The sequence below is a fragment of the Vigna unguiculata genome, chromosome 6 (genome assembly GCF_004118075.2).
Source record: "Vigna unguiculata cultivar IT97K-499-35 chromosome 6, ASM411807v1, whole genome shotgun sequence".
Taxonomy (NCBI): Eukaryota; Viridiplantae; Streptophyta; class Magnoliopsida; order Fabales; family Fabaceae; genus Vigna; species Vigna unguiculata.
Window position 1 is genome coordinate 15,061,616 of NC_040284.1, and position 12,959 is coordinate 15,074,574.

The window sequence follows — 12,959 nt, forward strand, 5'->3', positions numbered from 1 at the left end:
AAATATACAGAATAAATGGAAAACTTTTCGTCTTCCAAGAATTTTTCATTTTGAATTATGACTATTTATTATGAACAACAACAATCATGATTTGTGGGACTCAATGAATCATGAAGTATCAATCAAATACATAATTAGAGTTTAAGACATTCACGAAAAATATTATTTATCAATTTTAAGTATATAAAAAATATAAAAATTTTATATCATCACATCATGTTGTTTTTTGAGATGTTATATGCTTCTTTATTTATCGCTAATGATTAATACAAAATGCAAAATCTTCTTCTATTAATGTGCTTGAAAACCGATTGATCTAATATTACTTATTATGGTTGTATTCTTAACTTTATATCAATTATGGTTTTAAAATATTGCATTGGAAACCAAAATCTTCTTCTATTAACGTGTTTGAAAACTGATTGATCTAATAATACTGATTATGGTTGTATTCTTAACTTTATATCAATTTATGATTAAATTTAAATATTAATTTAAGAATAAATTTATATTTATGTAGGATTAATGTAATATTATCATTTTATATTTTTATATAATATTACATTACATTGAATTTACATTGGAAACTATTTTTTTTCATTTAATGCCCTTCGAAACTGAACTTTTCTTATAGTTGATTTTTGTAAACATCAAGCAGTAGATAATATTAGGTAATATATTCCTTCTGTGTATTTTTAGAATAAATTTCAAAATTAATTCATTGAAAATAATATCGTTTTTAAGTTGTGAAAAATTAATCATAATACATATAATAATATTAATAAATTTTGGATTCAAATTTGAAATCGTAACGGACAGTAAAAGAAATAGAATGTGATAAAAAAATTAAATTTAACATTTAAAATGAAAAATATATACAAAAAGTTAATTTTTGTAATAAATACTTTAATATTTCTGATAAAAATATATAAATTCAAAAAATTTGATGACCCATAATGATATAATAATATATTATAAAATATAATAATATGTAACAATGTAAATATAAAATATAATAATATTAATATAATTAAAATATAAGGTAAAAATTATAAATTATAAATATTTTAAACTTTTAAAGATATGGAAATAATTAAATATTTCTATTTCAATATTATTGCAAGATTAAAATTCATATATTGTGAAAATTGGAATTCGAAGTATATACAGTAACATTTTCTCTAAAAGCAATTACCCAAACTGAAATTTTAGAATGAAAGTGGTACTATTTGACTAATTAAACAAAAAATATACCAATAAAATTTAAATTTTAACATTAAAAAAAATTGTAAAATAGTGTAGGTTTTTCAATAGATTCTTATAATGTCTCTAAACAACTTTCAAATACTTTTAACTTATAAGAAAGGTTCGTATTTTATATATTATCAAAATCTGAAAAATGATAAATTAAATTTTTTTAATGGAAATACATTAATATTCACAATTAAAAACAATAAAAGTTAAAAATATAATATAGAAAATAAACAAGTAATATAATATTTAGGAACAAAAGATCTATGGTTCTTAATAATATAATAATATATTAACATATTAGTCCTAATATAATAATAGTAGTAAAAATAATTAAAATATAGTGTAAAATAATAAATAAATAATTGTAAAATTTAAATATGAATTTTTAAATATTTTTAAATATTTTTCACATATTTTTTGACATTTTACACAAACTTAAACAATAATTTAAAAAATAATTTTTATAACATGGACATTGGTATATCATTACAAGTTAAAATTATACATTTTTAAAATTTTTAAAGATATAAAAATCACTAATAATGTCGATTTCAATATTTTTTTTTCTAAATTAGGATATATATTATCAAATTTGAAATTCAAAATATATAGTAATAAAGTTTAAATTTAAATTCTAAATTTTAAAAGCTATGAAATATAGGAGCAAAGTTAAAATTTGAAATTCAAAATCCAAAAAAATTGTAAAAAAAGGACTCCAATAGAAGAGTCTATCAACGTCTAACCTTTGTATTTTTGCATAGTGTACTATTTATATTTGTCTACATAGTCTACATTTTGTAAGTTTTGATTGTTTATTATTTATATTTTGTTTGCAGTCTAACATTTGTATCTTTAAAGAATCTACTATTTATAATTAGGTGTAATTAGTCGGATAATACTCACTTTTGTTTTGGATATGTCAGTTTCATACCCACTTTTACAAAGGTGTCAATTGGGTCCTAACTTTGGAAAATATGTCTCAATCAGGTCCCTTTGAGAAAAAAATATTAACGCCATTAATGGTATCGATATTTAAAATGACTTACAAGATTGAAAGTGTTATAAAATAAAGGTAATAAGAGAGACAAAGGAGAGGAAGAATAGAGAATTAGAGAGTAGGGAGCAACTTCTGTTTTTATGTGTGTATCATTACTGATAGGACGAGTCCTATTTATAGGTACAATATGGTAACCCAGAAAGGATATAAAATCAAATAGTAAATACAAAATATTACATCATAAAGAGTAATGAATAATATGATTATCAATCATATGAGTAATTGTATAAATCAATGGACGACCATTAATTCATAACACTCCCCCTTGGGTGTCCATTGATAAAAGAATGTGCCTCGTTAAAACCTTACTAGGAAAAACCCTTTGGGATAAAAACCTAGTGAAGGAAAAAGAGTACATCATTCTATATAATATTGTTCTTTGCATCTTCTAATTTCTCCCCCTCATGTAAACTTACATCATTAAGATGGCGGAGTCCAATCCTATGAACCAATTGCTCAAAAGTTCTCCTTGGCAAAGACTTTGTAAATAAATCTGCTAGATTTTCACATGAGCGAATCTTTTGGATCTCTACATCACCATTTCTTTGAAGATCATGAGTGAAAAAGAATTTTGGAAGAATATGTTTTGTTCTGTCTCCTTTAATATATCCTTCTTTCAATTGAGCAATGCATGCACTATTGTCTTCATATATCGTTGTTGGTTTCATTTTTCCCAAGGATAAACCACAAGTTTGTCGCACATGTTGAATTATAGACCTTAACCAAACACATTCACGACTTGCCTCATGTAATGCTAAAATTTCTGCATGATTTGACGATGTTGCTGTTATTGTTTGTTTCACAGATCGCCATGAAATCGCTGTGCCACCACATGTGAACAAATATCCTGTTTGTGATCGACCATTATGAGGATCTGATAAATAACCTGCATCTGCATAACCCATTAGATCTAATTTTGAATCATTTGGGTAAAACAAGCCCATATTCATAGTGCCTTTAAGGTAACGGAGTATTTGTTTTACTCCATTCCAATGTCTTCTTGTAGGTGAAGAACTATATCTTGCTAACAAATTTACAGCAAATGCTATATCGGGTCGAGTATAATTAGCAAGATACATTAGTGCTCCTATAGCACTAAGATATGGTACTTCAGGACCAAGTAGTTCTTCATCTTTTTCTTGAGGTCTAAAAGGGTCTTTATCAACATCTAATGACCTCACCACCATTGGAGTGCATAGTGAATGTGATTTGTCCATATAGAACTTTTTAAGCACTTTCGTTATATAAGCTTCTTGATGTACAAGAACACCTTTGTTTAAATACTCAATTTGTAATCCCAAACAAAACTTTGTCCTTCCAAGATCCTTCATCTCAAATTCTTTCTTTAAACAATCAATTGCCTTTGTGAGCTCATTAGGAGTTCCAACTATGTTTATGTCATCTACATAAACAGCAATTATGGCAAATTCATTCTCGGATCTTTTCATATAAATACAAGGACAAATAGGGTCATTTTTATACCCTTCCTTTAATAAGTACTCACTTAGACGGTTATACCACATACGTCCTGATTGTTTCAATCCATAAAGGGACTTATTCAATTTTATTGAATAATCCTTTTTAGAATTTGCTTTGTTGGGCACATTAAATCCTTCAGGGAGTTTCATATAAATATCATTTTCCAAAGAGCCATACAAATAGGCTGTAACAACATCCATGAGGTGCAAATTCAAACCTTCTTGTGCAACAAGGCTAATTAAATATCTAAATGTTGTTGCATCCAATACTGGAGAATATGTCTCCTCAAAATCAATACCAGGTCTTTGTGAAAAACCTTGAGCAACTAACCGTGCTTTGTATCTAACAATTTCACCATTCTCATTTCGTTTTTGTACAAAAACCCATCTGTACCCAATAGGTTTTACACCCTCAGGTGTGCGAACTACAGGTCCAAAAACCTTTCGTTTAGCAAGCGAATCTAATTCTGCTTGGATTGCATCTTTCCATTTTGGCCAATCATTTCTTTGCCGACAATCTTCAATTGTCATTGGTTCTTGATCATCATTGTCACTTATGACATCCTTTGCTACATTATATGCAAAAACCTCGTCAATATTGACTTTATTTCGATTCCATATTTTATGATTCATGACATAATTTATTGAGATCTCATCATTTTCAACAATTTCAGGTACCTGAGGTTCTTCTGGAACCGAATCATTGATTATGTCAAAAGAATCTTTTGGGACTTTTACCCCCTCGATTAGGCCATCTTGCCTTTTTTCCCTTTTTCTCACACGAGGATTTTTATCTTTGGAACCCAAAGGCCTACCACGCTTTAGGCGTGTTTGAGATTCATTTGCTATATTAGATTGTCCAACAGGAATATCAATTCTGATTGGAGTATTAGCAGCGGGTATATGCGACTTAGTTACCCTTTTTGTGTCAGTAAAAGCATCTGGTAATTGGTTGGCCAATTTTTGTAAATGAATTATCCGTTGAACTTCTAGTTCACACTCTTTTGTACGAGGATCAAGATGAGATAATGATAATTCATTCCAACCAATATCTTTTTCCAGTTTCTTTCTTTCTCCCCCTAACGTTGGAAAAATTGATTCATCAAAATGACTATCAGCAAATCGAGCTGTAAATAAGTCACCTGTTGATGGTTCAAGATATTTTATTATCGATGGAGAATCATATCCAACATATATTCCCAAACGTCTTTGAGGACCCATCATAGTCCTTTTTGGTGGGGAAATTGGGACATATACAGCACACCCAAAAATTCTTAAATGAGAAATATTTGGTTGTTGACCAAAAACCAACTGTAAAGGAGAGTATTTGTGATAACTTGTTGGTCTGATGCGAATCAATACTGCAGCATGCAGAATTGCATATCCCCAAGTAGTCATTGGAAGATTAGCTTTCATAAGTAAAGGTCGTGCAATCAATTTTAGACGTTTTATCAATGATTCTGCAAGTCCATTTTGAGTATGAACATGTGCTACTGGATGTTCAACTTCAATTCCAATTGACATACAATACTCATTAAAAGCATGAGATGTAAATTCACCAGCATTATCAAGACGAATTTTCTTAATTGGATAATCTGGGAAGTGGGCTCTTAACTTGATCAATTGTGCTAATAACTTAGCAAATGCTTGATTTCGAGTTGATAGTAAACAAATATGTGACCATCTAGTGGACGCATCAATTAATACCATGAAATATCTAAATGATCCACATGGTGGGTGTATTGGACCACAAATATCACCTTGTATTCGTTCTAAAAATGAGATTGACTCATTTCTAATTTTTTCTGGTGATGGTCTTATTATCAATTTTCCCTGCGAACATGCAGTACATGAGAAATCATTGGACTGAAGAAGCTTTTGACTTTTAAGTGGATGTCCACATGAGTTTTCAGCTATTTTTCGCATCATGATATATCCAGGATGACCCAACCGATCATGCCAAACAAGAAATTCATTCTTATTTGTAAGCTTCTGGCTTACAATAACATGCGTCTCAATCGCATTAATATATGTGTAGTACAAGCCATAAGAGAAGGCTGATAATTTCTCCAATACACATTTTTTATTTGACTCAATTTGAGTGATATAAAGATATTCAACATCTCCTTCATTATTTGTCTCAATATGATATCCATTTAGACGAATATCCTTGAAACTTAATAAGTTTCTATTGGACTTAGGAGAATAAAATGCATTTTTAATATGCAATCTTGTACCTCTTGGCAGAAGTACTGTAGCTCTTCCAGAGCCTTCAATTATATTTGTAGTACCAGAAATAGTACTAACATTGACTTCTCGCATTACCAAAGTAGAGAAAAATTTATTACTCTTGAGAATTGTATGAGTTGTTGCACTATCAGCAAGGCACAGATCCTCATCATTGGTGTTAATGCCAATATTCATTCTTCATATAAACATAAATATCAATATTAGAGATTACTTTGTAAGAGGAGAGAAAGAAAAAAAAAAATAAAATAGAGGATTTTATTCATAAAAACATAAAAACTTGTACATATAAAAGCAACATGAATTAAATATAAAACATTGTCTTAAAAATTAATCATAAAATAAAACTATTTTCTAACACTCCCATCACCAATAAGGTGATCAATGCTTCCATCGGGTTTAGAAAAGAAATCACCAATATCAAGATGAGTAGTATCCATATGACCATAATCAGAATCACCATCTTCATAAGCAAAGTGTGTTTCTACATTCTTCTTTTTAAGTGATTCTTGGTAGAGTTCAACAAGATGCTTTGGTGTATAACAGGCACGGGTCCAATGACCTTTACTACCACAACGGTAACATATATTTTCAGCCTTTTTGCCATTATTTTCACCCCTTTCTTTTTCCTTTTTCGCATTCTTGTTCCACTTCTGTTGATGAAGTTTCTCTTTGAAAATTTCCTTTATAACCATGTCCACGACCATGATTAATAGCATGACCACGACCACGACCATGGCTACGACCACGGCCAAAATTACGACCACGATTATTATTATGGTCTTGACCTCGTCCATGATTATATGGATCAGATGTTGCTGCATTCACTTCTGGGAATGGAGCAGAACCAGTTGGTCGGGCCTCATGATTTTTCATCAAGAGCTCATTATTTTGTTCAGCCACAAGAAGGCATGAAATCAATTCATAATATTGATTGCTCCATTCACTTCTGGGAATGGAGCAGATTAGGCGGATCTCATGATTTTTCATCAAAAGCTTTATTGCTTTGTCCAGCCAGCCATGCATAGGCATGAAATAAATTCACAATATTTGTGAAGTCTCTTTTCACAATATTTTTGTTATGAGCAAATTAGTTGCTTTATTTCTTTATTTAATGGTATCCCAATATCCATTGCATCTAAATATATTTCAACATTTAAAATCCAATATAAGGAATTCTTCCTTACAATATCAAGGGTCACAAATCCAAATTTTGCAACGTTTCGCGTGTTTAAAACTAACACATAAAATAATAATATTAATAATAATCATCATCATCAAAATAATAATATTAATAATAATCATCGTCATAATAAAAATATTATGACAGAGAATTTTGCAACGTTTCGCGTGTTTAAAACTAGCACATAAAATATTAATATAATCAAATTTCATGTATGAAATTATTAAAATCAAATAATAATAATAATAATAATATGACAGAGAAAAATAAATCAAACAATTATCATTACACAAAAAAAAAGAAAATGAGATAAAGTTTGTGAATGAGAAAAAGATTAGAAAGAACCTCGGTTAAGGAATATAGAGCGTTGTTCTTAGGGAGAAAAAAAAAATATGCCTTCACGCTCAGTTGGATAACCCTCGTGCTGATAACGTGTTATAAAATAAAGGTAATAAGAGAGACAAAGGAGAGGAAGAATAGAGAATTAGAGAGTAGGGAGCAACTTCTGTTTTTATGTGTGTATCATTACTGATAGGACGAGTCCTATTTATAGGTACAATATGGTAACCCAGAAAGGATATAAAATCAAATAGTAAATACAAAATATTACATCATAAAGAGTAATGAATAATATGATTATCAATCATATGAGTAATTGTATAAATCAATGGACGACCATTAATTCATAACAGAAAGGAACCTAATTGAGACATTTTTTCAAAAGTTGGGATTAGATTGACACATTTTTAAAAGTGAGTACCAAACTGACACATCTAAAGAGAGTGAGTACTATCTGACTAATTAAACATTACATTTATATGCACGATCTATTATTTGTAGCTTTATATCGCTTGCTCTTCACATTTTTTGTATCGTCTAATGTTTGTATCTTTATTAAGTCTACTCAATAATTTCTATATCGTCCATCATTTTTATTATTAGAGAAACAATTCTTATATTTTTTTACATTTTTTACTCAATATTTCATTCAAAATTAAATTTGATTTCTTAATTTTAATTATCTAAATCTTAATATATTATTTAAAATAATTATATATAATACATTTTATTAAAAATATATTTAAATAACTTAAATACATTCTTATTATAAAATCAATTAAAATATTATTATTGAATTTTATAAAATAAAATTTATATTAAATTTAATTATATTTTTATCATTTCAAATTAATTTAATAAATATACCGTAATTTTTAATTTTAAAATTCGATATCCCCGTGCGTTGCACGGGTAGAAATACTAGTTAACCTTACAATTAGGAATGGCAACAGGTCGGGTCGGACACGGATACTGCCTACCCGCAACTCGACCCGCCAAAAAAATATCCGCCCACTACCCGCCTTTTTACCCATCGGGTATCTGCTTAAAAAATATCCGCGGATATTTTTAAAACCCGCGGGTACCCGTGGATACCCGATACCCGCAAATATTTAAGAAAATATATATTTTATAATTTTTTTAATATAAAATTATAAAAGTGAAATATAAATTTTAATTATAATTTGTTAGTTTTGAAATGGTTGAAAAGCCAAGAAGGGGGGGTTGAATTGGCTAGTTAAAAATTTAGGCTATCTTTGCAAACTAAAAACCACCTTTAATTGAATCAAATAGATCACCAAGTTAGGATGCAAACAGTACTGAACTGTACACTTTCAATCGATCAAAAACAGAGTTAACAAATTGATTTTACTGAACAGATTTTGTTCTGGTATAATCAATCGATTGAAACAGAAAAACAGTCGACTGAAATACTAGGAAAATGCAGAAATGCGAATTTGAATTTTAAACCAGAAACAATGCTCAAGAATGATCAAGACCAGTTCCAAATGATTATACAAACATGCTCAATGTTATAGATGCCATGAAAGTATGCAAGAACATGAAAAAGATGATTAAAGCACAAGTTCTTTAAACTTTAAAATGAAAATGCAAGAGAGAAAGGTTAGAGAAGAGAGGACACCACAAGATTTTTATACTGGTTCACTCAAACCTGAGCTACATCCAGTTTGTCAAGGCAACCTTAGCTTGACTTTGCACTATTTCAAAAGTTTTACAAAGTATCCACCCTTACACTTCCAAAATATGCAAAATCACCATAAAAGACTCTTGAATCACACAAGAGTCACATCAACACAACAAGAACCCTCTTGCAGACTTGGAAAACCATCAGGCACACACACAAAGCTTGAGAAAGATCAAACCTCAGTGGTAGCACAAGCCATCCTACCACAAACCACTTTCTCCAAGCTTCAAACCAAGCCAAAAACTCCAAGAATTGATCCAAGATCAATCTTCAACAGTTGCAAAACGTATGATCACAAAGGAGAGAGTTTCCACAAGTTTCTAGAACAAAATCGTGCTCTAAAATGATCAACTTACCTTTCTTTCGAAAATCACAGCTTTTATAGTCAAACTGTTACGAAATTCAACAGGTTGATTTTCAAATCAATCGGTTGATTTCATTTGACTTAAGTGAAATCAGTCGATTAAAAACTAAATCAACTGATTGAATTTGTTGTAGTTTAAGACTACTACAGCCAACCTTTTAACCTATTAAAAAAACCATTCAACAGATTAAAAGAGACATTTTAACCTGTTGAAAAACTATTCAACAGATTAAAAGACACACCTAAGAACAAATACATCTAATTAATGCTACAAGGTCTACAAAATGAATTACAAACTTCAAATGCCCTTTCTTAATGATGTGACTACATGGAGAGCACATGTAGTTACAATGGATAGTATCAACATGGATATCATAAAATCTTCTTTCCTTCATCAATGTAGACTTCATTCCAATGGTAATGGCTTCAAGATAGTTCAAAATGCTTCATTTAATTATTCATCAAATCTTCAAGAAGCAAACCACATTGGATTCTCATGTCAACATAATTAAATTTGACATAATAATATACTGTTAATTTTAATTTTAATTAAATTTAACTTAATAAAATATAAATTTAATTTTAATTTTAATTTTTTGCGGGTAACGGATACCCACAAGTACGGATAGTATGATACTCGTACTCGACCCGTTTATAAGGGGGTATTAAAATACTCGTTACCCGCTACTCGTGGATAATAAATACCTGCGGATAGTAACTATCCGCCGCAGATTTTATCTGCAGATATCTGTGGGACGGATATTTTTGTCATCCCTACTTACAATTATCTCAACTATCTGTACTCTAAATTCATAGTTTTGACTATATATCAATAGAAGATAAATTGTATTTTAACGTTTTCATTTAATAAACAAACGTATTTATTATTAAAAACTAAACACCTATTCAATTACCTTAACCATCAACTAAGTTGAAACAAAAATAATGAAATTAAGTTTCATACAACTAAGACTATTATTTATGCTATATAATTAGAACCATATATTTAAAGTATAATATATTATATTGATAGTGTGGACTAGGATGAAACTAGTTTCCTACTTATTTTTAAAATTTCTGTTTGAAACTAAGTCCTCTTTCTCTCTTGAACATTCTTTTTCATGATTTCCCCTCTTTCTTTAATTGTTCTCCATTATTGTATAACTTTTTGGATATGTGGTGTTCATATTACCGGTAATAAAGCTTTGTGCAACAATAATTGGGGGAAATAAATCATTGGAGGAAAGATAGAAAAGAGAAGACATAGTGACAATGGTGTGGCCTAAGCAGAGGAGGGACATAAATGTTTATAAAAACTGTAAAGAAGCCATAACTGACCATTACAATAAAGGTATTATTACATAATCCACTATAACTTTTCTGTCTGACCACATACAAGTTATTGCATTTTCTGCTTCAATGTGTAGCATATGCAGGAATGCAGTTAAAGAAGATCTACACTTCAAACACCTTCAAGCAGTGTCAACCAACACCACAATCCTACAATCATATCATGGCAAATTCAATAGTTTTCTTCCCATCATGAGGCTTGCTGAAGAAATGCTTGAAATAGTCAGAGAACAAAAGCTGTTTATATTTTGGTTTATCACCGATTTCCAATACTTCTGACAAAGGACCAATAACAGCATCAGGTTTTGGGTTCACAAATATTGGAATAGAGATTCTGGTTTTCCTTTTATTTGCAATCACTCTATGCTCTATGCTTTTATATCTGTCATTGCTCATTATCTGCAACACATCCCCAATATTGATCACCAATGCACCCTCAACAGGAGGAACATAGATCCAACTCTCTCCATCATCACTGTCTCTAACATAAAGCCCTCCAATGTCATCTTGCAGAAGAACAGTGATTGATGATATGTCAGAATGAGGGGATACCCCTGATACAATTTCAGGCTCAGGGCATGCTGGGTAGTAATTGAATCCCAATATCATTGAACCCATTAGAGTGTCTTCTCTTGCTTCATCTAACTCCTCCACATTCAGTTTCTTAAGAAGCACCTTTAGCAGTTTTCTAATTAAAACTTCACAATGCTTCATATATTCCACTGCCTCATCCCTGCATAAAAACCAGTAAATGAACCACATACTTGTGAGAGAAAAAAACACTTGTATCATAATAATAAAGGGTCAAATTCAAATTGCACATCATTTCTCTTCTCTCTTGTGCTCATCAGCTCTGAGTTCATGGTGGATTCATATTATGAAGGCACAAACCATGTACTTAACCATACCAAATTTATCCTACACTAAGCGCATAAACTTACAGTCACACAATAGGTTTGAGACAACCCTTCATTTTTCTTTTATAACACTTTCCTTTCTGTTGCCTACATACAACATTGGATAAACTAAAATCAAATACAATTTTTCTTGTCATCCTGTACTCCTAGAAATAACATTCCATTCCAATGTATGAATTAAGATTAAATGTTATAAAGCTCTAAGATTACAGCAGAACAATAGTGTTGTCCTTGTAGATGATGCTAGTGTCATGAATTAGAGAAAAATCAGAGGTGTTAAGAACTGCCACTTACTTGCATATTACAGGCCAGTGTGCATGAATTTTTTCCTCTGAGGCATACACAAGTTGCAGATAATCTTTCCACTCCAAAACCATCTCAGCATGGGGGCTAAAACTGGTGCCTAATCTGACAACTTCAGGGGGTGAGTTCTCTTTGAGGCTCTTCTTTTCCTCAGCTGGCAATTCAAAGAATCTGTGCACAGTAGCCTTGAGATCATCAATAACCTTAAAGGGTATCCCATGGTTCACGATTTGGAAGAAACCCCAGTCGGTTGCAGCATCAAAAATGGAATTTTGAACATCTGGGTCTTCCCAGTTGGTGAAATCAACGATGGGTATTGATTTCCGAGGGATAATTTTGGAGTGATCTAATCTAGCTTGGAGAGGTTGAATGTATTGGGGAGGAACAGTTGGGAGGTTCAGATCAGCAAGACCCTTTACTCCATTCGCTTGATTCACCAAGAAATAAGTGAGATTGGAGAGAGTGGAAGCCATGGGAAAGTAGAATAGAGGAAAAGATAATAGTTGGATTTATGAACAGTTGAGAATAAAAGGAAGCAGTTATAACCAGTTGCACTCTTTTACTTTCCATGGTGTATCTTCATATTTTTTTGTAAGAAGTTCTTTCACACCGACAATCATTTAACGATTTTAAAAGGATAAAATAATCTTAATAAATGTTAATTTTTACATATTTAAAAAAAATAATAATAATAAAAGATAATATTAAATGATAGTAAAAAATGTGTGTCAAAATATCAGTGTTTTTTTTTTCATTAAACTG

General features: G+C 30.4%; 1 protein-coding gene across 1 annotated transcript; it reads right to left on the minus strand.

The window, feature by feature from the left end:
• Window positions 1–10,905: 10,905 nt before the first annotated feature.
• On the minus strand, window positions 10,906–12,758 carry LOC114186835 (feruloyl CoA ortho-hydroxylase 2-like). Its single transcript, XM_028074878.1, has 2 exons — window positions 12,189–12,758; window positions 10,906–11,710 (listed from the first exon to the last, which is right to left on the minus strand). Exons 1-2 carry the CDS (start codon window positions 12,668–12,670, stop codon window positions 11,134–11,136), a joined length of 1,059 nt encoding a protein of 352 aa, XP_027930679.1. The 5' UTR covers window positions 12,671–12,758; the 3' UTR covers window positions 10,906–11,133.
• Window positions 12,759–12,959: the final 201 nt, after the last annotated feature.